Source organism: Bufo bufo, chromosome 11, assembly GCF_905171765.1.
Source record: "Bufo bufo chromosome 11, aBufBuf1.1, whole genome shotgun sequence".
In the NCBI taxonomy this organism is placed as follows: Eukaryota; Metazoa; Chordata; class Amphibia; order Anura; family Bufonidae; genus Bufo; species Bufo bufo.
In genome coordinates this window covers 24,770,577-24,797,508 of record NC_053399.1, presented here as the reverse complement: position 1 = coordinate 24,797,508, position 26,932 = coordinate 24,770,577, and the positions used below count along the sequence as shown (strand labels likewise).

At 46.0% G+C, this 26,932-nt stretch overlaps 1 protein-coding gene across 5 annotated transcripts in view; it reads right to left on the bottom strand.

Annotated features, from left to right (window-relative positions):
- INF2 (inverted formin 2) overlaps nucleotides 1-26,932 on the bottom strand; it is a 74,761-nt gene that overhangs the window by 26,254 nt on the left and 21,575 nt on the right. For all 5 annotated transcript variants that reach the window (XM_040412472.1, XM_040412471.1, XM_040412474.1 and 2 more), the window contains exons 2-4: nucleotides 19,057-19,450; nucleotides 16,032-16,147; nucleotides 6,893-7,052 (exon numbers count right to left, since the gene is read on the bottom strand). In XM_040412472.1, the coding sequence (XP_040268406.1) occupies nucleotides 6,893-7,052; nucleotides 16,032-16,147; nucleotides 19,057-19,450 (670 nt within the window). The remainder of the gene's footprint in view (nucleotides 1-6,892; nucleotides 7,053-16,031; nucleotides 16,148-19,056; nucleotides 19,451-26,932) is intronic.

Below are 26,932 nucleotides of genomic sequence, written 5' to 3'. Positions count from 1 at the left end.
CTTGCATTGGCCTGTATAATCAGACTGGTGCAAAGAGCCCAAACCGTCAGGCAGTGTAAGACCGCCCATAGGCTCTAGTGATAGGGGCACATCTATTAAGACTATGGTCTTAATAATCCCTGTACCTGGCGGTGGATCTGCTGGAGTTATGTTAGAGGCGCCGGCCTCTACATAACTTCGTCGGATCCACCGCCGCTTCTACATGTAAGGCTCCATTCACACGTCCGTATAATGGGTCCTCATCCTTTCCGCAAATTGCGGACCCATTCATTCTCTATAGGGACGGAATGGATGCGGAAAGCACACTATGTGCTCTCCGCATCCGCATTTCCAGAGCGTGCCCCCAGAAAAAAAATAGAACATGTCCTATTCTTGGCCGCAATTGCGGACAAGAATAGGCAGTTCTATGGGGGTGGCGGTCGGGTGTATTGCGGATCCGCAACGCACTACCGACGTCTGAATGTACCGTAACACAGCCTCCTTTCTGTCTTATGAACATGTGCTGGCTGTTCTGTGCATTGGGGACCGTAATTTGCAGTCCCCAATGTACCATCCTTGCGATTGCCGTAGTCGGATCCAGATCCGTCCCTCCGTTCTGCACCGCTCCTTACGGATTGTGGGTCGCATTACGGGCACAGCTGGGCAACGGCCGTGTGCACGAGTCTTTGTAGTTAGACCATTTTCTACGCCTAAACCAGGCGATGAAAATGGTAAAGGCATCCCCTTCCCCGCCCAGAGAAGTCCTTTGCGTCGCAATCTGAAACAAAAATACGCCTAATTTAGGCGTATTTATGTTTAATAAATGTCCCCCGTAATCAAAATCAATCTGCACGCTCCGCCATTGCTGCAGGTCCTACATCACCTCCCTAGACTGTACCTCTCTATGCACAAACCAATTTACAACCATCCTCCCCGAATGTATGGTAACCATCGTTGACACGGAGTGCTGTCCGCATCTTCTGCAGCCCCATTGAAGTGAATGGGTCCGCATCCAAGCCGCAAAAACTGCGGCTCGGATGTGGACCAAAACAACGTCCGTGTGCATGAGGCCTTAGGGAGGCATGGGTAGGTACCAGGATCCTCATGCCCTATAGTAGTGGTCCACTGCTTGAAACTGACTAGACGTACTCTACCGCAAATTTAAATGTACTCTATGGGCGCCAGTGTATTACACACTGCTTTGGAGAGGCACACCATTGACTGATCATGCCAGTCAGATAAAAAAAAATAAAAAATTATATATATATACACACACACACACACACACACATTAAAATGCATTAAAAGAGCACGCTAGTCAAAATACCTAATTCAGGGCGTGACACGGTAATTCACAGAACACTGAAGAAGCAGTGGGGCCCATTTACTGCAGTGTCTGCGCCTGTTTTTAGGCTACAGTTTCACACTGCCGTTACGGCCTCCCTGCAGGCTGTTCCACCATGGGATACCGGGAATCGGACGTGAAAAAAAAAAAAATATATAATAAATTAAAAAAAACAAAAAAAAAACACTTATAGTTAATGGGACTGGACGGCATTCCGGCAGCGTCTGGCAATGCCGGATCCGGCCGCGAACAGCCTGCCAGATCTGTAAACGCTAGTGTGAAACAAGGCTTAGACAGTCTCTTTTTTTAGTTGCATTTACTACTGAAATTGCGCTGGTTTTGGAGCCTTTTGCGCCTCGTTCAACTATTTTGAAATTTTAAAGTCATTCAGAAGTTTTCTAACTTTTGCAACGTTTCTCCGATATATTTATGTAGGAACGCCGTTTTTTTTTTATCCCCGAATATGTCCGATTTCTACTCCACCCCAGGCCCGACATATTTTTCTTCGTCTGAGCAGGGATGCCCAACGTGCAGACTGTTGAAAAACTACAACTCCCAGCATGCCTGGACAGCCTACAGCTATTAGGGCATGCTAGGAGTTGTAGTTTTGCAACAGCTGGGGGGGGGGGGGGGGAATAGAGGAAATTTGACATACGCATTCTGCCATTTCCCAAGGAGATCTGTTTCTGGGAAAGCAGAGTGACAATACATCTACGCTTACAGCTCCCATAAGTCTCATCCATCCAGCTTTCTTACAGTCCAAACGAACTAATTATGTAACAATGCATCCCTTTGCTCGCCCCTAGGAGCCATATTGACCATCATCCAGCTTTCCTAGAAACAGATACAAATAAGGAACAACCAGAGTCTTGCAGAAGCCGCACATATAGACAATATATTGATAACTTACTGTGACCAGGATTCATCAGTAGGCAGCACCAACCCTAGCTGCAAATGACTCATGACATCCAAATGATGGAGGCCTCCTGCAGTCCCAGGAACCGTGCGGACGTTACACCACCCACCATGGACTGATCTGACTCTCAGCCCTTGACCTACACACACCTGGAGCCAGGTTACAGATTGCAGGTGGGAAGTTTTGTTTTAAAGCTGATGGACCTGGGCCCAACCTGTTCCAATAATGACTATATAATAAGAAGTGCTGTTTCTTTTTAATTAAAAAATTGGACTTTTTTTTTTTTAACTATAACTTTCTAAAATTTAGCAGAACCTTTTATTTTCCAGACCCGACCTGCTGGTGTTTCTTCCAGACTGTTGGAGCTCAGTCACTCAAATGGGATCTTACCCTGGATTGGTTTGCCAGGTGCGGTGTGGAAGTGCTCTGATTAATTGAAATCCATTTAGGTGCTTACCTCTAGTTCACCACTAGAGGGAGACATTTTGCTTTCAAATGAGTTTGCTAGGAAATGTATGAAAAATATTTCGGGGGGAGGGAAATTCACACCTATGGTTGGGGGCCAAGGATTTTTAGCTATGGATCATTTTTTTTTTTCTTGCAGCTGGTAAAAGTTCTCTTTGTGTTTATGGGAATTTAAAGAACGTGTTCTGTTTTATATACCTAAAGCTTAAAGGCAGGGGCGTAGCTATAGGGGGTGCAGAGGTAGCAGTCGCTACCGAGCCCAGGAGCCTGGGGGGGCCCAAAGACCCTTGTGCTGCATAAGAAGACACCGGTATTGGGCCTTATGCACACGACCGTTGTTTTATTCCGTGTCCGTTGCGCCATTTTTCTGCGGACCCATTGATTTTCAATGGGTCCGTTGAAAACTCGGCTAATGCACAGTTTGCCATCCGCGTCCGTGATCCGTGGTTCCAGTCCGTCAAAAAAATATAACCTGTCCTTTTATTTTCGCGGAAAACGGTTTGCGGACCCATTCAAGTCAATGGGACCGCAAAAAAATGCGGAGGCACACAAGATTGGCATCCGCGTCCGTTTTTTTCCTATCATTTGCATGGCAAACCTGTCTTAGACTTTTTTTTACGTTCCTTTATGTCTGGTGGTCCTCCAAAAATAAAGGAAGACACACGGAAACAAAAACGGATCACGGAACAACGGAACAACGGAACCCCATTTTGCGGAACGGAACACAACAACGGTCGTGTGCATGAGGCCTTATAGAAGTGCATGCTGGTCAAGTTACACCTCTGGCTGGAGGGAAGGGTTTAGGTCAAGAATTTGGCATGGGGGGGGGGGGCAGTTTCAATTTTTGCCTTGGATGGCACAAAGGTTTGTGCTTCTCTGGCCACAAAGCACTGATGGAAGGGGGGGCCCAAGCTGAACTCTTGCACTAGGGCCCATGAGCCTTTAGCTACGCCCCTGCTTAAAGGGGTTTTCTCATCTCAGACAATGGGGGCATATCGCTAGGATATGCCCCCATTGTCTTATAGGTGCGGGTCACACCTATGCAGGGACCCGCACCTATATCGAGAACGGAGCCCTGAAAGTGAAGGAGAGCGCACTGCATGCTCCCATTCATTTCTATGGGGCCGCCGAAAATAGCCGAGCGCTGGCTCAGCTATTGCCGCCTGCCCCATAGAAATGAATCGGAGCATGGGCTGCTCATGCGCGGCACGCTCCCATTCACTTCTATGGGAGAGGCGGGGGTTAGTGCTTGGTGATGGACGGACCCCGGGAAATCTGGGGTCCTCAAGTCACAGCGCTCCCCGCTCCATTCTCGATATAGGTGCGGGTCCCAGCGGTGGGACCCGCACCTATCAGACAATATCCCAGCGATATGCCCCCATTGTCTAAGATGGGAATACCCCTTTAAAGGGTCTGAATTTTCAGATAACTTTTGATAGGTAATAGAGACATATCAAAACCGTCCTATTGCTACAGAACCATAGTGACAGCTTTATGTCAGTCTGATCCTGTGGAAGGAAGGTCAAGCAGAGGCACAAAGCATTATAAATCACTATAAGGCCTCATGCACACGGCCGTTGCCGACCGCGGCCCGTATAGCAGCCTGCAAACAGCGGGTCCGCAATATGCGGGCACCGGCCGTGTGTTCACTGCATCACAGATGTGGACCTATTCACTTGAATGAGGCCTTATACCGTGCGTTCCTGCAAGTCCATAACGTTGGATCACGCTCACACACGGAGCGCGATTCTCGCACTGCACACGCTTGTGTGAAACGGTCCAAACGGTCTTTGTAAATGACCTCCATTAAGTCTGGTTGTATACAAGAGTGTTCCTATTCATTGAAAGCAAGCAGGCTTTTTATAATCAGTGGTTTCTGTGGCTCTGTCTCCTATGGACTATAATAGAAAGTAAATCACATTTAGGGCTCATGCACACGAACGTATTTTCTTTCTGTGTCCGTTTCTTTTCCGTATGTCCGTTACGATAAACAAAATAGAACATGTCCCATTATTGTCCGCATTACTGACTAGGATAGGACTGTTCTATCAGGGGCCGGCTGTTCCGTTCCGCAAAATACGGAATGCAAACGGACGTCATCCGTTTTTTTGGCGGATCCGTTTTTGCGGACCGTGAAATACATACGTTCGTGTGCATGAGGCCTTACTTAGGGCCCTCTCTTTTGGATTTTAATGCGTATCCAAGATTAGAAAAAAAGAAAATCTGCTTTTCTTTCCCCCAAGAACAGCGCCACTCCTGTCTGTTGACTGTGGCTGGTATTGCAGCATATACAGGAAGGAGACTAAGGCCTCAAACACACGGCCGTTGTGCGGCCGTTCCGTGCATTAGGGACCGCAATTGCGGTCCCCAATGCACGGGCAACATCTGGGCCGTGGGCCAGACCCATTCAACTTGAATGGGTCCGTGGTCAGTCCGCACCTTAAAAAAATATGACATGTCATATTTTTTTGCGGTGCAGAACAACGGAAAGAAACACCACGGAAGCACTCCGTAGTGCTTCTGGTGTTCCGTATCTCCGGAATTGCGGACCCATTCAAGTGAATTGGTCCGCATCCGTGACGTGGGGTGCACACGGCCAGCGGCCGTGGATTGCCGACCTGCCGTTTGCGGGCCGCAATAAGGCCGCGGCCGCCCAACAGCCGTGTGCATGAGGCCTAAGCTGCAATACCAGACACAGCCAATGAACAAGAATTGCACCGTTTCTGGAAGAAAGTGTAACATCCCAGAGTTATGTTACTAAACTCTTTTGCCCCGCTACAACCTGTTAAGTGTATCTGCATTCTCATCCTGTGTAATTTAACATCACATTCTCACAAATGTGCATTTTCTAAGCCTGTTACATGTATTTGTAGCAGGTGGCAGCAATGTGTCAGCAGGGCCTTAGTAACAGTTTAGCATATCTAGACTGGAATAGTACATTCCAGTTTAGCTCCCCCCTCTTTGAGGAGGTGTGGAATGTTCCCACATCCTGCCTCATGGGGAGGAAAGGAAGTTACAGTTAGAGTACCAGCCACCCCGGCTAGGGGAAGGCTGTGCTGGTAGGAGCTCCCAGTTATAGGGATCCCAAACCAGGATCTTGTCTCAGTTGAGACCAAAGATCTTCATTCCCAGTCTGAGCCCTTCAGCCTCAACTGGTGACAAGCGAGCAGCCACCTCCAGATCTCCAGGACGAACCATTCCCTGTGAGCATAAGGCTCCATTCACACGTCCGTGGTGTGTTGCGGACCCGCAACACACCCGCCCGGCACCCCTATAGAAATGCCTATTCTTGTCCGCAAGCTGCGGACAAGATTAGGACATGTTATATCTTTTGTGGAGCTGCGAACCCGAAGATCGGGGCCGCGCTCCGCAAATGCAGATGCTGACAGCACACTGTGTGCTGTCCACATCCATTCCGTCCCCATAGAAAATAAATGGGTCCGCACCCGTTCCGCGAAATTGCGGAACGGATGAGGACCCATTTGCGGACGTGTGAATGGAGCCTAACTGTGAGTACCATCCAGAGACCAGGAGAAGCCAAATTCCTTGCTAGTCAGTCCCATACACAGCAGAAGACAGAGCAGAAGATACAGATTCCTGCCATATTCTCCAGGCACATGATAGAAGCAGAAGAGATATTGATCCCTGCCATACATTGCCAATGCCTGCTGGGACCCAAGACTATTGTTGTATCTGACATGGATTACTGCTGCAACCAGTAAAGACAAGTTTGAATTATATTTCAAGTCTGGATCTCATTCATTGCTACCAAGTTCCTCAATTACTCCTACTAGCAACACTCATTTATTGCAAGTGAGCCAGGATCCAGGAGTCCAGCCGTACCCAGGTAGGAGACACCGTTGACACTATACCTACTGCTATACAGAGACATTATACCACTCTGGCATTCCTCACCTGGTCCGTGAGTTGCAACACCATAAAGGGCCCTGAGACTGTACCCTGCGCACGCTGCAATTGGCGTCACGAACAAAAACAATAGACTTCTATATCCATATCCGGACCCACTGCATAATTTTGGCGTCCGCCTAACCGTACCACGGTCCTGCTCATTGCAAAAGCAGCCATGTTTTCCTGATCCCCTACAGACTTTTAGGTAAAGCGATATCCTCCGTGTATAGGATAGCCCAGTGTGAACATGCAGAGCGGCTTGTATGTAGAGAAGTTACCTATGAACTCGTTTCTCAGCTGTATGCGCAGCCTCAGCTCCTCCGTTCCCAAAATGACAGCATTGATGACGCTGAGCAGCGTGACCATGTAAGGAACGTTATCCGTTGCGGAGAGCTCGTTCATGATGACACTAAATCGATATTGCTGATTCTTCACGGCCTGCAAGGGGAAGAGAAAGCTTCAGAGCAGCGTGACGATAAGGTTACACCTAGTCCAGGGATGCTCAACCTGCAGCCCTCCAGCTGTTGTAAAACTACAACCCCCACCATGACCTTCTGTAGGCTGATAGCTGTAGGCTGTCCGGGAATGATGGGAGTTGTAGTTTTGCAACAGCTGGAGGGCCGCAGGTTGAGCATGCCTGACCTATTCCATTACTGGTGAGGATATGATAATAAGGATAGCAATGTGGAAGAAGATATGAAAGATAATAATAATCTTCATTTATTGGCCCCTAAAGGGGGTATCTGGATTTAGAAAAACACGGCAGTTTTTTTCCAGGAAGAGCTCCACACCTCTCCTTGGGTTGTGTCTGGTATTGCAGTTCATCTCCATTAAAGAGAATAAGGCGAGGCTGCCATACCAGACACAACCTGTGGACAGGTGCGGCGCTGTTTTGAGAAAGCAGCCATGTTTTTCTAATCCTGTGGAAAGCGGCCATAGAGATAAGGCATCGTTCATGTCTCTTCTCTGAGATCCGGCACAGAACATCCTGCCGGATCACAAATGTCACCACTGGATCCCTATCCCCGAGGTCCGGCAGGGATTTGGCCGATTTTCAGGATGAATGCTGCGTTTTCGGCCGGACAAAAACCGTTGCATGCAATGGGTTTCTTGTCCACTGACAGCCAGCATTTGCATTGGATCAGGCAGCCGGATCTCCGAAACGGAGATGTGAACGCAGCCTAAGGGCCATGACTTACGATGAGAATTTTTTAAAACAACATCAACCATAAGATATTCAAAATATGAAACATTTTAATTTTTAATCCAACAACAAGACCTGTTAGGTGCCGGATTATCAAATGTTCATAGAAAAGTATATAGACCCTCTGGGAAGAAAGCCCAATATAAAGGTCAAGCAGAGGCACAAAGCAATATAAGGGCTCATGCACACAAACGTATTTTTTGTCCGTGTCCGTTCCGTTTTTTGTGGCCCGTACGCGGAACCATTCATATCAATGGGGCTGCAACAAAAACGGAAATGACTCTGTGTGTCCGCAAGTCTGTTTCGCAAAAAAATAGAACATGTCCTATCTTTTCTGTTTTGCGAACAAGGACAAGCATTGGATCCGCCCAAAAAAAAAAAACGGATGTAACACGGGCATCACACGGATGTCATACATTTTTTTGGCGGACCGCAAAATACATACAGTCATGTGCATGAGCACTAAATCATGATAATGCCATGTGATCCAGCAAGTCATGAACAGAGGATCACACTGACAAACGGAGCATGAGTCCTGCAATGTGAAACAGCCCTAAGCGTACGGCTACATGGTGACAGCTGTTGAGGCCAGGTTTTCAGAGTAGTGGTGATCCCAGAGAAACGAATGGGATCGCTGCGCCTGTTGGATTTGTTGTGACTGCAATGGTGATTCCATTCTTTTCTATGGGATCACCGCTACTCTGTGAACCTGGCTGTGACCTTAAAGGGCTTATCCAGGAATTTGATATTTATGGCCTATCCTCAGGATATCTGTAAAGAATAAATCAAGGCAACTGGACTTACTGTAGATTTCTTGAAAACATTTCACTCGTTCTTCCAACGAGTTTTCTCAATTCTGAGTGACTGTACAAGAATTCTCTGGGAATAAATATGTAATATTCCCAGAGAATTCTTGTACAGTCACTCAGAATTGAGAAAGCTCGTTGGAAGAACGAGTGAAACATTTTCAAGAAATCTACAGTAAGTCCAGTTGCCTTGATTTATTCTTTACAGATATACCATGACCTGGATAAATGAGAACCTTCACAGACATATCCTCAGGATAGGTCAATATCAGTTCATTGGAGGTCAGAGTTCCGACACCTCCACCGATCAGCTGTTCGAAGAGGCCACGCTGCTCTGTGAAAACACAGGCCTTTTCGTAGACCAGTGACGTCACCAAACATTAGTCACATGACCTAAATGCAGCTCAGTCCTGCTCCACAGCCACTATACAATGGACGGCCCTGGGCTTGGTCAGCTGTGAGGAGACCACAGTGCTCACAGGAGCTCAGCGTCCTCTTTAAATGGCTGATCGGCGGGAGGTGCCGGGAGTTGGACCCCTGCTAATCTAAAATGGATTGGCTGGGTCAAACCGATGGGGCCCCTGCTGAACACGAGAATAGAGGACCGTGCTTCCAATTTGAATGGAGTCTTCAATAGCAAATAAGAAAACACAGGCAGGCGCTCATAGGGTAAGTAGGTCTCGCTAAGAGGTCTATGGGTGAGAGAATACTACTTACCTTCTCCTGTTATGGAAGAATAGGCACAACACTACTGTGGGGGTAGGTGCCGCCAATGTCACCAGAACCTCAGGAGGTCAAGATAAATAGGGTTCAGCAGTAGAAAGGACTTCCAGGTAGACACCTTCTGGCACAAACACGATCCAGACAAAATGCCCTGTGACACCGCGTTTCGGAGTCAGTGTAAGCCTTTTTTAAGTCTGTGGATATCGGTTTGAGGATGTGTCCAGACGCTCTGGATTCACGGCTCTCAAAGAAGTTAGGCCCCTTTCACGTGAACGCATAGCACCCGCACTGAATCCTGACAATTTCTACTGCTGAACCCCATTTGAATGGAGTGACAGACTCGCACGCTTATCCACTGCTCCATTTAACTTTATCGAGCTCCTGGAGATATCCAATCAGGGGCGCACCACCAATGAGGCCAGGTGAGGCGATAGCCTCAGGCAGCACCAGATAGGGGCAAGAGAGGGGCAGCCGAAGGGCCATAGGCTGAAGGGAAGGGGTTAGGTTAAGAAATTGGCATTGGGGAGAGGGGGCGCCGTTTCAGTTTTCGCCTCAGGCAGCAGAAAGGCTAGGTGCACCCCTGTATCCAAGTACAATCGTTTGGTTATCTCCGGCAGTCCCATAGAGCTGAATGTAGCAGCAGCGCATATTTGACCTAAATCGTCAGCAAGTGGCAGCAATGTACTGTTGATGGCAAAGGAAGAAGAAAGAGATAGGACTATGAAAAGCATCTCTCCAGTTCGGGAATCTAATGTCCCCCTTTGGTATGTAGCGCCATATAGTAGCTCGGTGGCGCCAGGCATCAAGTTTTTGTTTGTCTCGGGCCCCGTGAGGGAACGGCAGGGATCTTCGTCGCTAATGAGAACAGATGATGTCAACGCTACAAAGCCGCCAGTCGCCCTCTTCAGGATTCCTGTTACCATCTAATCACTGTTCATAAAACCGTCCTTATCAGTTACTTTATAACAAACTCATTAGTTTTATTTCTACCCATAAAAGCTAGCGGGATTTTTTTTATTTATTTATTTATTTTCACAAATACTTTGTACTTGTTAAATGTCAAATAAATTAAAATCGGCAAGAAAAAAAAATTCTGATTTACCTGAGTGGTGGAGTGGTATTTTCCAATTAATTAAAAACAGCAAATGTTTCATCCAGACTAATTACAAAGCCCTTGTAATGTCTGAACGCGAAGCCGTCACTTAGCAGAGCTGCGCGCTTAGGGATTAGAAGTTCAGAAATTGCATGTTGTGACTGTTATATCATACTCGCATTCAAATGACCAGACCGGCCTTATTAATGCAAGACGCTGCTTAATTACAGACGGAATTCGTAAATTAATTCCAGGGCAAAATTAAATTTTTCTGAAGGAGCCTGTGAAGAACATCGGCGCTGTCTATTACAAGAAAGTGACGCCTATAGGTCCTTCAGACCCTGTATCTGTTCATCTTAGGGCTCATGTACACGACCATTGCCTGTTTTGCAGATCCGCAAATAAGGGGTGCACTACCAATGAGGCCAGGTGAGGCGATCGCCTCAGGCAGCACCAGGTAGGGGCAAGAGGGGGGCAGCGGAAGGGCCATGGGCAATGAGTGCTTTCATTGTGGCAAAGGAGTTAGGTTAAGAAATTGCCATGGGGGGGAAGGGAGGGCCCGTTTTAGTTTTCGCCTCAGGCAGCAGAAAGGCTAGGTGAACCTCCTTTGCAAAACACAAATACCGGCCGCGTGAATTCCGAATTTTGAACAGTCCTATCCTTGTCTGTAATGCGGACAGGAATAGGACGTGTTTTATATTTTTTTGCAGATGCCACGGAACGGACATACGGATGCAGACAGCAGCCCCATTGAAGTGAATGGGTCCACATCCGACCCACAAAAAATGCAGACAAATAATACATTCGGCTGCATGAGCCCTTAGTGTGAAATTGAAAAAAACTTGGCCGTTTTATTCCAGGAATAGCACCACTCTTGTCCAGTGGCTGTTTGTGGTATTGCAACCCAGCCACAATCAAGTAGAAAAAAAAAAAACAACAACAACAACTAGATATCAAGTTGCGTAGACAACCTGTCCTAAGATTCGTCCAAGCCATGGACATCATAATGATGACCCGCTGTCTTGCCGTAGGATAAGGCCTCGTTCACATCTCTGTTAGGACATCCAGACGGATCTTGCAGGATCTGGCTTTGCTGGATCCCCACGGACAGTGAGTGCGCCAATTTAAAAGGCAGCCATAGGCTTCGAGGAAAAATTATTTTGCCAACATGGATGCCTCTTTCTCTGTCCCGTCCAACTGTCAAAAACTTTTTGACACCAGCCGTGTGACTTAAAGGGGTTGTCCCATGAAGACTATTCTACAGTTTTCAAACCAGCACCTAGATTAGAATACTTTTGTAATTGCATGTAATTACAATTTTTGTATAACTACTGAATTATTCAATAAAATGTATCTGTATAGTACCACCTACTCTTTGTTCTTTCTCTTATTTCTTTGTCCGGCTCACTGAGAAGGCCGCACATGCTCAGTTTCATCCTTCAACTGCCTCCTGAGCTGCGATAGGGAGAGCATGGACACGCCTCCTGAGCTGTGATAGGGAGAGCTGAGACATGCCCCTTGAGCTGTGATAGGGAGAGCATGGACACGCCCCCTGGGCTGCAGCAGAAAAGACACGCCCCTGAGCTGTCTGCTTGATATAAATCTAGCAGAGCAATGAATGAGGAGATCTCTGGATCCATGTGAGGTACAGGGCTGGTTCTAGCTTTGTTAGAAAGAGACTCTCATGTACTATATGGTCTCTGATTTTTACAATATGCTGAGATAACCCCTTTAATATTGTTGCACAGCTGGTCAAAAAAGGGACCTGCGACTATTTTTACGACTAAAATAGTCTCAAGTCCCTTGATAAATGACCCCCACTGCAAGTGGACTGAAGGCTAAGCTGCCATTCCCTTGAATAGTGCTGCAGTACCCCAGCATGGCCACTACACCTTGGATGGAGCTGGCTGCATCCACCATATACTTTCCAGAGCCGGCATCTGCCCAAAACAGCTAATCCACGTGGGTGTCGGGTGTTGGACAGCCACCGATCTGATATTGACGATCTGATATTGACGATAGGTCATCTATAACCAAGTCTCCTTTAGCCTATTATTTATGCTGCACGGGGCAGATATTGTTCTGCTTAGAGCAATATCCATAATGGACACGAATGGAAAATGAAAAAAAACTATCAGCTGTCATTTGAGGACAAAAAAAAATAAATAATTGTGAACAAAGCCTTGAAGATCCGGGGATGGAGGGTCGCAAGTAGAAGCAGTGCACACGGAGGGAATGCGCAGCTGCAATCCTCTGCTGGATGCGACGTCTCCCAGTCGCTTCACAATGTATTACACGAAGATCAATGCGGGAACAGAGAACACATGTTGTATTTAATTAGGACGCGCTGAGAAGTCCCAGGTCCCAGATTACACAGCGCAATATGCAGTAATGTCATATTTTGCTAATTCATTTATTCATGTTTTGTTGCTTCCTCTTCGCTGCTTTGCGTTCAGCCATTAAACTAAAGGAAGAATTTGCCAGGAACGGAAAAAAACACTCCAGAAATGACACGTGGCTATAGAACTACAAAGCGATGAGGATGTGCTGCAGCACTAGCTATGCAAATATGCCAGACAATCGCTTAACATGCAATTCCACTGCTCCATCTTGGCAAATTTCAATCCATTGGTCTGACAGCAGACTGTCCTACAGAAGACTGTCTATACAAGCTTAGGGCTCATGCACACGACTGTATGTATTTTGCGGTTGACGCCTGTGTGCATTCCGTATTCTGCGGAACAGAACAGCTGGCCCCTAATAGAACAGTCCTATCCTTGTCTTTAAGGCGGACAATAATAGGACATGTTCTATTTTTTTTTTTGCGGAACGGACACAGGAAAACGGAATAACTTCCGTTTGAAATGAATGGTTCCGCAAACCCCCCCCCCCCCCCCAAAAAAAACCAAAACGGAACGGACACGGAAAGAAAATACGTTCATGCGCATGAGCCCTTACAGACATGGCTGCCTTCTTCCAGAAACAGCGCCACTATTGTCTGTGGGTTGTATCTGGTATTGCAGCTCTGCCCCATTCAAGTGAAGGATGCAAGCTGCTATAAGACATGCGTCATGAACGGGAGTGGAGCGCTTTTTGGAAGAAAGTAGCCATCTTTTTCTTTTACCATACTCGTGACTTGGACATACAGTAAGTTTCGGAGTTATATTTTTGACATAATGTACACTTAGGCCTCATGCACACGACAGTATTTTTTCACGGTCCGCAAAACGGGGTTCCGTTGGTCCGTGATCCGTGACCGTTTTTTCGTCCGTGGGTCTTCCTTGATTTTTGGAGGATCCACGGACATGAAAAGTGAAAAAAAAAACTAAGTCAAGTTTGCATTGAAAATGATAGGGAAAACGGACACGGATCACGGACGCGGATGACAATCTTGTGTGCATCCGTGATTTTTCACGGCCCCATTGACTTGAAAGGGTCCGCGAACCGTTGACCGTGAACAAAATAGGACAGGTCCTATTTTTTTCACGCCCAGGAAACACGGATCACGGATGCGGCTGCCAAACGGTGCATTTTCCGATTTTTCCACGGACCCATTGAAAGTCAATGGAGCCGCGAAAAAAAACGGAAAACGGAACCACGGACGCGGATGCACACAACGGTCGTGTGCATGAGGCCTTAGTTATCTCAATTTAAAGGCCCCCGTACACAGACTATTAAGGGACAAACCTGCTGCTTTTGGCAGAACCGGCTGACAATCTAATGTGTATGAGAGCCTCCCGACTCGATAATGTGGTTGGAGAGAAGGATCGGACGCTTTGAATTTCACTGCTCCATCCCTTTGTTCTCCCGGCAGATAAACCAGCGCCAAAGGTATCTAGCAGCGACTCCTCTCTCTCTCCATTAGGCTACATGCACACGAACCTTAGGGCTCCGTGCCCGTGCTGCGGACCGCAAAATGGACCCATTCACTTGAAAGGGGTCCGCGATCCGCATCCGACGGTCCACACCGCAAAAAAGTAGTGCATGCGCTACTTTTCTGCGATGCGGAGGCACGGCCAGAAACACCACGGAAGCACTCCGTAGTGCTTCCGTGGGGTTCCGATCCGTGCCTCCGTTCCACATCTCCGTGATTGCAGACCCATTTAAGTTAATGGGTCCACGATCCGTGATGCGGAATGCACACGGTCGATGCCCATGTATTGTGGACACGGTCGTGTGCATGTAGCCTTAAAAACACATGTATCACTCCCATCATGTCTATCCTTGTAAGTATTATCTTCTCTTAACTTGTCATGGTCTCATTCCTCTGTTATTCCTCCTAAAAGTTTATAAATAAATAGACATTTGGGTGTTAACATTTTTTTTTTTAAACACTCGTAGGCCTCATGCTCATGGCCTCATACAATGGGTCCGCAATAGACGGGCACCGGCCGTGTGCACCCCACTTGAATGGGTCCGCAATCCGGGAGATGCGGTGCGGAACAGAAGCACGGATTGGAAGCACAACGGAGTGCTTCCGTGATGTTTCAGTCCGTGCCTCCGCACCCCAAAAAAAATAGGACATGTTCTATTTTTTTTTTTCACGATGGGGACGGATCACGGACCCATTCAAGTTGAATGGCTCTCGATCCGTCCTGGCCACCGCACGGATGTTGCCCGTGCATTGGGGACCGCAAATTGCAGTCCCCAAAGCACGGAACGGCCGTACGCAAAGTATTTTTTTTTACGTCTAAAATAACGGATTTCAGATGGAAATGGCTAAAACGGATGCAAAATGTGCATAACAGATGCATAAAATACAGGATCCGTTTTCTTGTGTTGTTTTCTGTTCCGCTGATAAACCCAGCCTCAGAGCTCATGCACACGACCGTTGGTGTTTTGTGGTCCACAAATTGCGGATCTGCAAAACAAGGATAAGGGCCGTGTGCATTCCGCATCTTGACATGTCCGTGACATACAGACACGGAACGCATATTTTTTTTTATTTTTTTTTGCGGCCCCATTAAAGTGAATGGTTCTGAATACAAACCGCAAAAAAAAAAATATATATATAAATGGAACGGACACTGACCAAAAATAAGTTTGTGTGCATGAGCCCTTACTGTAGAGGGACACCCCCCTAGGGGACAAGGGGAATGGTAACATGGATTCATATATTTCTAATAGGAGGAACAAAGGAACAGCACAATGAAGAGTTTTTATTACTTGGGAAATGTAAGAATTTACGAAAACAGACATGTGATGAGAGCGGACAGATCCAAACAGATTTATAACAGTATCATTTATAGCAGTATATTATACTGCTGTATTATATTATAGGGCTATGTTCACATACAGCAGACTCTATGCAGACATTTACCGTAACTATAATTTCATACATGAAAATTAGTATGTTTCTGCAGCAGGTGAGGCAACTGCTGCAACAAATCTGCCATGTGTGAACATACCTCTGCATGGCACTAATCAGGGAGGTGCTGCGGGGCATGGACAGGTGACCGAGGGTACTAAAAAAACTTAATTTAAAAAAAGGTAAATTTATGTTACATCTATTCCTATGAAATTTTTGTATAAAACTCCCAGAGAAGATGGACAGGCTTCGTAATAAGAAAAAACAACAACTGAGGATTTACCTTATAATGCTCGAGTGCATCCAGAGCCAACGCATGGCCCTCCAGGGAGTAGATGCACAGGGCCGCAATCAGTTCAAACACTTGCTTTTTCACCATCACATTGGACGTGTCAAGAGCTGGAACCAAGATGAAGAGATAATTCATTAGAACAAAAAGATTCCATAGATGAATCCATAGTAAAGTGACGAGAGCAGTGGTTCCTGGCTGATCAGATCACTTTGGATCTGGGGCATAACTATGGAGGGTGTAGAGGTAGCAATGACACATGGATCCTGGTTCCTGAGGGCATCCAATCTCCCCTCTGCCAAAATTGAAGACACCAGTTTTATAAATGGCAAGTGGGAGCCGTGTTATAGATTTTACATTAGGGTCCGAGAGCTTCAATCTCTGCTTTTGATAAGATCAGAAGCAGATTTCGAGCTCTTCTTCTGTCTCAATGCAAATACCAAGACCCCCCAGGACTGGACCGGGCAAGCAATGATATAGTAAAGAACATCTGGTACCTCAGAGCAAATAACAAGGTCCTAATGACTGAATCGGGTAAGCAATGACATAGTGAACAACCTCTGGTGCCTCAATGCAAATACCAAGGCCCCAAGGAGCCAACTGGGCAAGCTAAGAAATAGTAAAGAATGAACTTCTGGTGCCTCAATGCAAATAACAAGATCACATGGACCGGATTGGGCAATTAATGACATAGTAAAGAAACCCAAAAGGTCCAAGAGAAGACAACCCCATTTATAGTGGTCTTTAAAACAAAGCATTTACCACTGGGGTCTTTTGTCTATGGGATGATTCCTAAATAACCTGGTGGACCTTACTGATGATACTGTGGTTTCTAACTGTTCAATGATAATAACATGTATAACAAATTGGTGGAAAGGGTGGACCCCCAGAATATTTTTTTTCTACTAGACCCAAGGAATCTCAGTCCAAACTGAAGGTCCATATACTTTGTATGACATTTACATGACTTGTGTTTAAGATACTGCGCTGAAGGACAATTTTTGGAGATTGATGTTACTATACAGGTATTGCAACTGGATGCAGGCTAGCATGCGAAGATATGTCACTATACAGGTGTTTGAGCTGGTTGGAGACCGCTTACCTGTAGTGAAGACTTCAATTTGCGTGCTTTTGTCTGCGTCCCTGTAGGTTCGGAAAGTCGGCTTTTTTCCTTTTCTTTTCTCTACTTTTTTGCTGCTTTAATGCTTTGGTTATCAGTTCGTTTTTTCTTTCTTCTTTATCGATGCTTTGGGTCAGGATGGGGTAATCCAGCTGCAGGATGGATCGGCGTGCTGCCTCGTGCCCCGGCCGGTGGCACGCTGCTGCCGCAGGTGGAGGTGTGTGTAGGGGAGTGGTTGGCGCTCACTTGGAGTTAGTTAGTGACGTCACTAAAGTGGTCAAGCAATGACCGACAGGTGCCAGGTATCCTTCTCCAACGCGTTTCGAACAGACGCTGTTCTTCCTCAGGGAGTGTTGCCTGGCTGTTCATGCACCCTTTTTATAGGCACTTCTCCAGAGCTTTAACCTCTTCCCTGCCAATCCTGCATGAATTCAGTGTCATTCATCTATTCAAAAGCGAACAATTCTAGCTCCGCATTTAGTCCGTTTGGTATTAGGCTCCAAACTTGTGGGGTGGAAATAATACCACCTAATAGGAGGGGGGGGGGGGGGGGATTACATCAAGGAGATGTCAAAAAAGGAATCCAAATGGATATTCAATATGGACAGCCTAATACCAAACGGACTAAATGCGGAGCTAGAATTGTTCGCTTTTGAATAGATGAATGACACTGAATTCATGCAGGATTGGCAGGGAAGAGGTTAAAGCTCTGGAGAAGTGCCTATAAAAAGGGTGCATGAACAGCCAGGCAACAGTCCCTGAGGAAGAACAGCGTCTGTTCGAAACGCGTTGGAGAAGGATACCTGGCACCTGTCGGTCATTGCTTGACCGCTTTAGTGACGTCACTAACTAACTCCAAGTGAGCGCCAACCACTCCCCTACACACACCTCCACCTGCGGCAGCAGCGTGCCACCGGCCGGGGCACGAGGCAGCACGCCGATCCATCCTGCAGCTGGATTACCCCATCCTAACCCAAAGCATCGATAAAGAAGAAAGAAAAAACGAACTGATAACCAAAGCATTAAAGCAGCAAAAAAGTAGAGAAAAGAAAAGAAAAGGAAAAAAGCCGACTTTCCGAACCTACAGGGACGCAGACAAAAGCACGCAAATTGAAGTCTTCACTACAGGTAAGCGGTCTCCAACCAGCTCAAACACCTGTATAGTGACATATCTTCGCATGCTAGCCTGCATCCAGTTGCAATACCTGTATAGTAACATCAATCTCCAAAAATTGTCCTTCAGCGCAGTATCTTAAACACACTTCATTGCCTTTCCCGTGCGGCAGTTTTGTGTGGTTCTTGCCGCGATACCTCTGCTTCTTGCATACAGCATCCACTGAGCGCCACCCCTGCAATTCTTCTATCCCACATTTACATGACTGTTGTGTAGTTATAGGGCCTTTAGGACCACTTTATTCCAAGTCGTTCACCATCTACATGTTCCTTTGAACCAAAAGAATAAAAACTTAAACATGTGTTACTATCCAAGAATTCAGGTTAGCTTATAAACTCTGAACCTCATTACTAATCTCTAGGAGCAATGGTACAGGCATGGGCACGGTGACATGGTGCCTACGCAAACTGTTCTGTAGACCGGTTATGTTCATAGGACTCTGTCCCTGTATTACAGACATCCCGTCCATGCAGCGAGCTGTAAACAGACCAATTTAGCAGCAGTGGCCTTTTAGATCAGCTCTCGGGAACCACATTACCATGTACAAAATACATCGAATACCAGTAAAGGGTAGATGTTACTGTACCTTCTAATATACGGGCCTATGCATCAACCCATAGGCATCTCCCAAAAATCCCCTATATACAGTAGATCATATAATGGTCATTAAATATGTTCTTCCTTATAAGGAAGAACATTAATGCATTACTTCTTGATATCCTCACCTTGAGAAAGCTTTCGAACATAGCCTTCATTGTTGACAATGTATTCGATCCCCTTATGGGAATTCATTAATGTTCGGACACAGTTAATGCAAGTGAGCTGGAGGAGAGCATCAGATATCCTGGACACTCCTCGACCGGACAACCTGTCCAAGGCCTCCAGCAGAAGATCCAAGCCACTGAGCTCCAAGAACTGCACCATCCAGTTGTCATCACTGCTCTCAAGTCTCTTCTTAAGGCCGGAATAGTTCACCACAGATGGGATTTGTAAGAGGCGGATGCACAGCTCGGGATCTGCATTCTCTAAGTTGGCCTCGCTCTGGTCCGAATCTTGAGGTGAAAGCTTCTCCTTCAGAGAGGCCCATTTTTTGCTGAGTGCCATTTTTGGCACCTTTTCCTGAAGAGAAATAAAAAAAGACATATAAAGTTCTGATAATGTTTGACTGTTTGATTGTTCATACCATCATGGGGCTAGGCTTGGGTGTTAATGGTATGTGCCAGTTATTGAACTGGTGCATGCCATATTTGTATTAGAAATCACCTTGGATTTGCATGACCTGGTAAAATTCCCAGTCTACAAACTCCATGCACATGTTGCCCTTGGTTGGATGGGTATCACTTAGCATGAAAAAGTCAGAATCTTAAGAACAAGGGCACATTGGGCAGATCAAGGGACACATTTGTCAGATCAGGTTCTAATTGAAGGATGATGGAAATTGAAGGTTACTTCCACCTTGTAATATGGTTAACACTACACATGGCCATATTACCGCGCCATATAAGTTGGTGGAGATGTAACGTAGCACCCATAGAAGTCTACAGGGCAGGCAACCTGTGGATGGAAGATCATTTCACCACTATTTTACCATTTCGTCACACCGCCGATTCCGCAATCTGGGCTGTGCTCTTGTGACTGCCATACTCTGGCTGCGGGTTTTTCTTCTCATGTGTCGGCGGGATCTGTTCCTGTGTCTTCCTATTCAACTACATGTATATTATTCAGCTGAACAGGAACATACAGGAGCAGATCTGATCAAGACTTCAATGGAAGAGCCCGCAGCCAGAGTCAGGCAGACACGTAAGCCCTGCACCGATTGATGAATTGGTAGTGGTGAAACAATCTTCCTTCCACGGGTTGTCTGCAATCTATGATTTAGTCAAAGCCCCAGAGAATCCCTTTGAATGAAATGGTGAGGTACATAGAGTAGGACACCATGGGGCAGCATGTAGCGTGCCTAAACTTTCATATGGAGTCCTTTGGACTCTGTGTGCTAGTAAAAAATACACTTAACCAGTGCTCTGTTGCTTTTTTTCAGCATAGAGTTGTACATAGAGTGTTGCCCTTGGTTGGATTTGAACCACGAGCCCCCCGAAACTGCAAGACCAAATTACAAGACCAAATTAAAATAAACCATTGACTTGTACTTATTTCTAATGTAGCTTAAAAATATTTTTGACCATTTCTAAGAAAGCTGACAACTCCCAACATGGCATCACAACTTGGCAAAAGTGGAGAATATAGGAACTGATATTTATTGGAGGTTTTTACAATTTTAAAGACGTAAAACTGCTTAAAGAGAACTCCATGAAGAACTGGTACACTGTGTTATACCTAGTGTAGGTCACTGAGCGATTGGAGCTTGACTGTCATGGTCTCTCCCGTGACAGGGGTCAGAAGATCTAAGAGACTGGCTACACGTGATCTGACAGCCACTTTGGTTTCACTTCTGTGTTGTTGCTGGTTATGACCACACCTCTTGTCTCAGGTGTAGCTTAAGTGGTCATTCCAACTCCTCTATTTAGTCTGGTCTCACCCATCATGCTATGCAGTTGATAGCTCCTTTCTGGTTGTGAAAGTGCTGGTGTCTGGTTCTCCTCTGAGTTCCTGCTCGTCCACGTACTTCGGAGTTAAGTGTCTTTTTCCTATTTCTTGTATTCCCCTATCTTTTGGTATTAGGCCTGAGGGAAGGAACAGGTCATCTTCTGTCCTGACACTATTTCCAGGGCCCTTTAGGGTCAGATAGGGCTCTAGGTTCCTGCGTATGAACATTCCTACCATCGACGTCTGTTCATACTGATAGTGGTCAGGGCTCAGTTTAGGGACTCACTAGGTGGTGACCTTTCCCCTTTCCCTCGTTTCCAGGCCTAGTACCTTTTTCCTTCCCTCCTGTGTTCGGTGTGGAGTTTACCACCCACATCGCACCATGACATTGACAGAAGGATTCAGAAACACCAAAAAGAAACATCTTAGTGTATAAGTTTTACACGGAGTGTTCCTTTAAGGAGCAAGTACATTTTTCTTTTTAATTTGGTTTCTCATTCAGGAAAATTCAGCTTGAATACAAATAGGTGCATAGTAAAAGAATGGACACAACTGAGGCTCACTGTTTTACAGCCCTGGCAAAAAAAAGAAAGAAAAGAAAATAATTATGGGATTAGTCATCTGGCAGATTTCACAGAGGACTTGAAATGCTTGAAATGACTTGAAAGAAACTTGGCAGCAGTCCTGAGAAACAGTCCCACACTATTAGACACTTAAAGGGCCATTAGAATAAAGTCCATAGCTAAGGACAGCTTATAAGGTGAGCTGAGGTGCTCAGGGGATTTCACAACATGACTGATACAGTATAAGATGGAGTAGAGATCATGGGGGGCAGGGATGTTGATGGCCATCCTGTCAGCAACTAGTGATGAGGCTATATTCGAATTCGAATTCGCAATATTTCACGAATATTTGGGCGAATATTCGTCATATATTCACAAATTCGAGATTATTTTCTTGATTGTGAAAAATCGGCAATATAATATTCGCGTAATGCATGCGAAATACAGGCGTGGGTCACTTTTGCTACATTTTCGAAGCTGCTAGAAGTTTCCTGTGACTGGATAAAATGGTTGGCACGGCAGCACATTAAAAATTGCTTTATATGCAGCTAGAGTGCTCCAATATATTCGCGATTGCACTAATCGGCACTAATGATGCGAATATTTTGGCGCAATACGTGAAACTTCACATTTTAGCAGGTGTGCATATATGTATGGACAGCAGAACCTAACACACTGCACTGCAACAGCTCCACTATATCAGGATATAACCTACACTGACTATCTCCCGCTAACTATCCGTTTTATATATATAAGCTATCTAACGATCTAATGTAGTGTGGAAAGCACAGAGCACAGCAATGACACTTCTGTCTCTCTCTCAGAACTTTAGAAAACTCGAAAATTCGCTGCTGGGGAGGTTCTTATATAGTAAGGGGTAGGCAACTTTCCTATTGGTTGCTAGGGATGTTGCTAAGCTCAGACAAAGACATTGCAGCCTTCTCATTGGCCCACAAGCAAGAAGGGAGGTTACTAATGGAAAAAAAAAAAATTTGAATATTCGAAATTATGAATATATATCACTATATTCTAAATATTCGCGAATTCTCGAAGTGCCGATATTCCCGCCTAACACTATCAGCAACGTGAAGGTCAGCTTCTCCTCACTGGTTCGGACTGGTGGTAGACAGAGAACTTAAAGTTGCCCTGGAAAAAATCTAAAAGTGGCCCCATGTTGTAGCTGGGTCCAAAAGAAGGGCAACACAAGTAGGCAGCGCCTGCAATATTGTAGTGCAGCACAAAATACTGCTGCCCTTGCCACAGTATTCAACTGTATTACCACCCTGAGCATGGCTATACAGTTGAGTTCAGAAGGGAGCAGCTGTAGCCATTGGCTAGGTGCAAAAGTACCTGAGGCTCATAGCATTATTAATGCTGAGAGCATCAGATTGTTATGTACGTGGCCATGAAGAGTGCTCAGGCGGACCCCTGGGCATTAGCCCCCTGGGAAATTTCCTTATAGGTTCTATGGCCTGTACGCCCCGGGAGTCAATGCAGAGTAAAGAGGGCCCCATATCAAAACACAAAATGGGTCTTCTGGTTTAGATCACACCTAAACATCGCCCCATCTATGGCCTCATGATTGCCTGACTCCCTTAAAGGAAAAATGCAGACAAATTTAACCATCCTGGTGCTGGAAAATAAACAGCGTACATACCACCGGTGCTGGAAAATAAACAGCGTACATAGCCTTCAGCTTCTGCTCTGTACACTGTTAGCTTTGGCCGCCTGAAACAAGGTGTTGTGTCACGAAACATATTGTACATTTTTCAAACCAGCACCTGGTTCTGAATACTTTTGTAATTGCATGTATTTAAAAATTTTGTATAGCCACCGAATTATTCAATAAAATGTATCTGTATAGCGCCACCTGCTGTTTGTTCTTTTCCTTATTTTTTGTCCGTCTCACTGAGCTGGTCGCACGTGCTCAGTTTAAATCTTTAATGGCACCAGCCATACGTTCTGACGTGAACGCATTGCACCCGCACTGAATCCTGACCCATTCATTTCAATGGCTCTGTGCACATGAGTGTTATTTTTCACGCATCATTTCTGCGTTGCGTGAGAATCGTAGCATGTTCTATATTCTGTGCTTTTCTCGCATCCGGATTTTCACTGATGGTTGCCAGGAGATGTTGTTTGTAAATATTTAGTTTTTTTTAACACGCGTGAAAAACACATCAAAACTGAAACACTGAACGCAACTGCAGACAAAACTGACTGAACTTGCTCGCGAAATGGTGCAAGTTTCGTGTGAAAGAGGCCTTAGAAGCTGTGGCAGTTAAGCCTCATGCAGACGTCCGTGGAACACGGTCCGTGAGATACCGGACTGGCATTGCAGGAGCGCACCGCGTCATTGGTTGCTATGACGCCGTGCGCTATTGCAATGCCAGTCCGGAATCTCACGGACCGTGTTCCACGGACGTCTGCATGAGGCTTTACAGGGAGAGAGCTGCAGCAGAAAGGACACGCCCGCTGAGCTACCAGGCTGAAAAAAAAAAAAAGGGAAATCTCCGGACCCATGTGAGATATGGGGCTGGTTCTAGCTTTGTTAAGCTTCATTCACATATCAGTGTTCCACGTACGTGTGCTGTACGTGTTCTCCGCAGACTGCACACGTTCCCATTCATTTTAATGTGTGTATTCACACATCAGTTTTTTTTTTTTTACCACAGTCCGTGTTTTTAGCACGGAGGCATGCTCTATTTTGTCTGTGTTCACGGATCCATCACGCCCATTATAGTGAACCCACTGTACATGTGATAAGTCAAGGCCCTCTGCCATACTATGTCATTTTCCCAGTTATAAAACTGGGCCTACAAGGCGACTTTGGCCTCCACAAATATTAAAGTGGCCACGGACCCCCCGCCAAATACAGGTAGCAAGCGCATCTTGCCCAAGCCATTTTTAAGAAAAATGGCTTGGCTAAGATGGGATAGGACAGGCCATCAATACCAAAATCCTGGAAAACCTCTTTAATCTTTTTTTTTTTTTCTACAAATGTTATGCGTCATGTAATATCCCATGTAGATGTTCAAATATTCTGTCACTGAATAACATGTCTTTTCCGATCTTGAAGTACAAGAGGAAGGAAAAGCTCGTTTCTTCACAATCAGCATCTACATAAAAGTCCTTTCATTTGCACTTAATACCAGCACAGCAGGAAGAATTGTCAGAACCGGCGGCAGACAGGGAAACCTTACCTTACTAAAAGGGGTATTCTGCTTTTTACAAGTTATTCCCTATCCACAGGATAAGGCCTCATGCCACACGGCTGTTGCCCGGCCGTGGCCGTATAGCAGTCCGCAAACAGCGGGTCTGCAATACCGGCCGTGTGCTCCCGGCATCACGGATGCGGACCCATTCACTTGAATGAGTCCGCAATCCAGAGCTGTCGTGCGAAATGGAGGCACAGAACCCCACGGAAGCACTACGAAGTGCTTCCGTGGCGTTTCTATCCATGCCTCCACATGTTCTATTTTTTTGCGGTGTGGACGGATCATGGACCTATTTAAGTTGAATGGGTCTCGATTCGTCCCGGCCACCGCACGGATGTTGCAAATTGCGGTCCGCAATGCACAGAACGGACGCACAACGGCCGTATGCATGAAGCCTAAGGGATAGCTATTAGAACGGTGGGAGCCCCAACAATCATGAGAACAGGAACTCTGTATTGGCCCACAGGGGAACAGATGAATCCACCGGTGGGCCTCTGTGCAGAATAAATTTTACCGGTGGGCCTGAGGCACCCCAGTCCGACACTGTCCTTACCCATCGGAGCCCCCAAAACGAACGGTGTGGCAGGTCGGGCATGCAGACGGCCGCTCCATTTATCGCTATGGGAGTTCTGGTGACAGCCGAGTACAGTTTTTAGGCCTTGTTCACATCTCCGTTTGGAGGTCTGTTTTGGCACAGGGAAGCCTGCCGGATCCTCTGCTTCACAGCTGGATCCCCATTAACTGCAATGGGATCCGGTGGTGATCTGGCCGATTTCCGGCATAAATTCCGGGTTTTGGCCGTACAAACATGCTGATAGACAGCATTTGTACCAGATCCAGCAACGGATTTCCGCAAGGGAGATGTGAACAAGGCCTTAGTTATTTCTGGAACACCTAAAGAGATGAATAGGACGGCAATCTAATAGTTATTCACTATGCTGTGGTACATCTGAAATATGCCTTAAATTAAAGCCATTCGACCAAAACCCAAGTTTTGAAATAATTCCCCCCATCAATGTGTTCCCTGTCATGATATGTTCCCCTTTGACCAACTGAGAGCTACTGTAGTATCAATAAGGCTTTAGGTAAGTCCATACACCACAACCATGGGCTCTGAAACTATATATATTAGGCACAGGGTTGGGGTAAGCTTTCCTGGTGCTCATGGAAGGGGTTTTAGATGTGCCTCTGGTGTGACAGACCCTGTTCCCTCACAAATTTACACAGTACATCAGCACCTACATCATTATCTGTCTTAGTTGCCCATAGCAACCAATCAGATTGAGCCTTGCTTTTTCCAAAGGAGCTCTGAAAAATGAAAGGTGGAATATGATTGGTTGCTATGGGCAACTAAGCCAGTTTCCCTCAGGCTGTCTAGGCCTTCACCAGATGTATCACAGGGCTCAGGCTGGATGATAAATCTGGTGCAGACACTTTTCTCCGACTCTGTACCAACTACTGCTTGGCTTACATGGAGAAGGGATTATGTCCCAAAGTGAAGCTCCGCCTGTCCCCTTGTCAAGCATGTTGGAAAAAAGTGTAGAAACCGTAGATAAATTGCTCTACTTTTTAGACAGATTTTTGCATAGTTGACAACTGTCCTGAATTTGGCAGGACTGTCCCATGATTTTTAGACAGACCGGGCAAATTTGCTCTGTCCCGGGCCAAAAGAAGGGGGAGTGGGTGACAAATGGGTGTTCCCAGCGGGCGAGGCTTATGTGCCCTGATTTTACCAACTGAAACGTTAGCCATAGCCAGACTTCAGCACATAGGAGCCCAAATTTATTGGCAGCAATAAAAATGGCGCAGATATATCATAAATTTAGGGCAAATATCTACTCCAGCAAAAAAAAAAAAAAACAGGCAAAATCACTCACTTTTCTGGAGCATCACTTGATACATTAACCCCCTTAGCTCAGGCCATCTATAGGATTAATAAATCTGCCCTGTGGCGTCTACAGCTCCATAATACAGAACTATAGGGGCTTTATGTGCCGCCTTACTGGTCCTGTGTGCACAGCCTTGCTGTAAATTGAGGTCCTGTAATAAAATATTATTGACTTCGCTATTTTCTAGGTTACAAAGCTGACTAATAGGTGATTAGGAAATATAATTTATTAAAGTACACAGTCGTCACCGTCGGTAATAAAATAGAGCTTAAATGAGGAGGTAGCTGCAAGAAAACAGCTTATAAAAGCTAGTGACTGGACGCGTTCCAGCTGAGTCAGAAGTCAGAGCCACGGAGTCCTGTGCACCTCCATTGTACAGAGCCACGG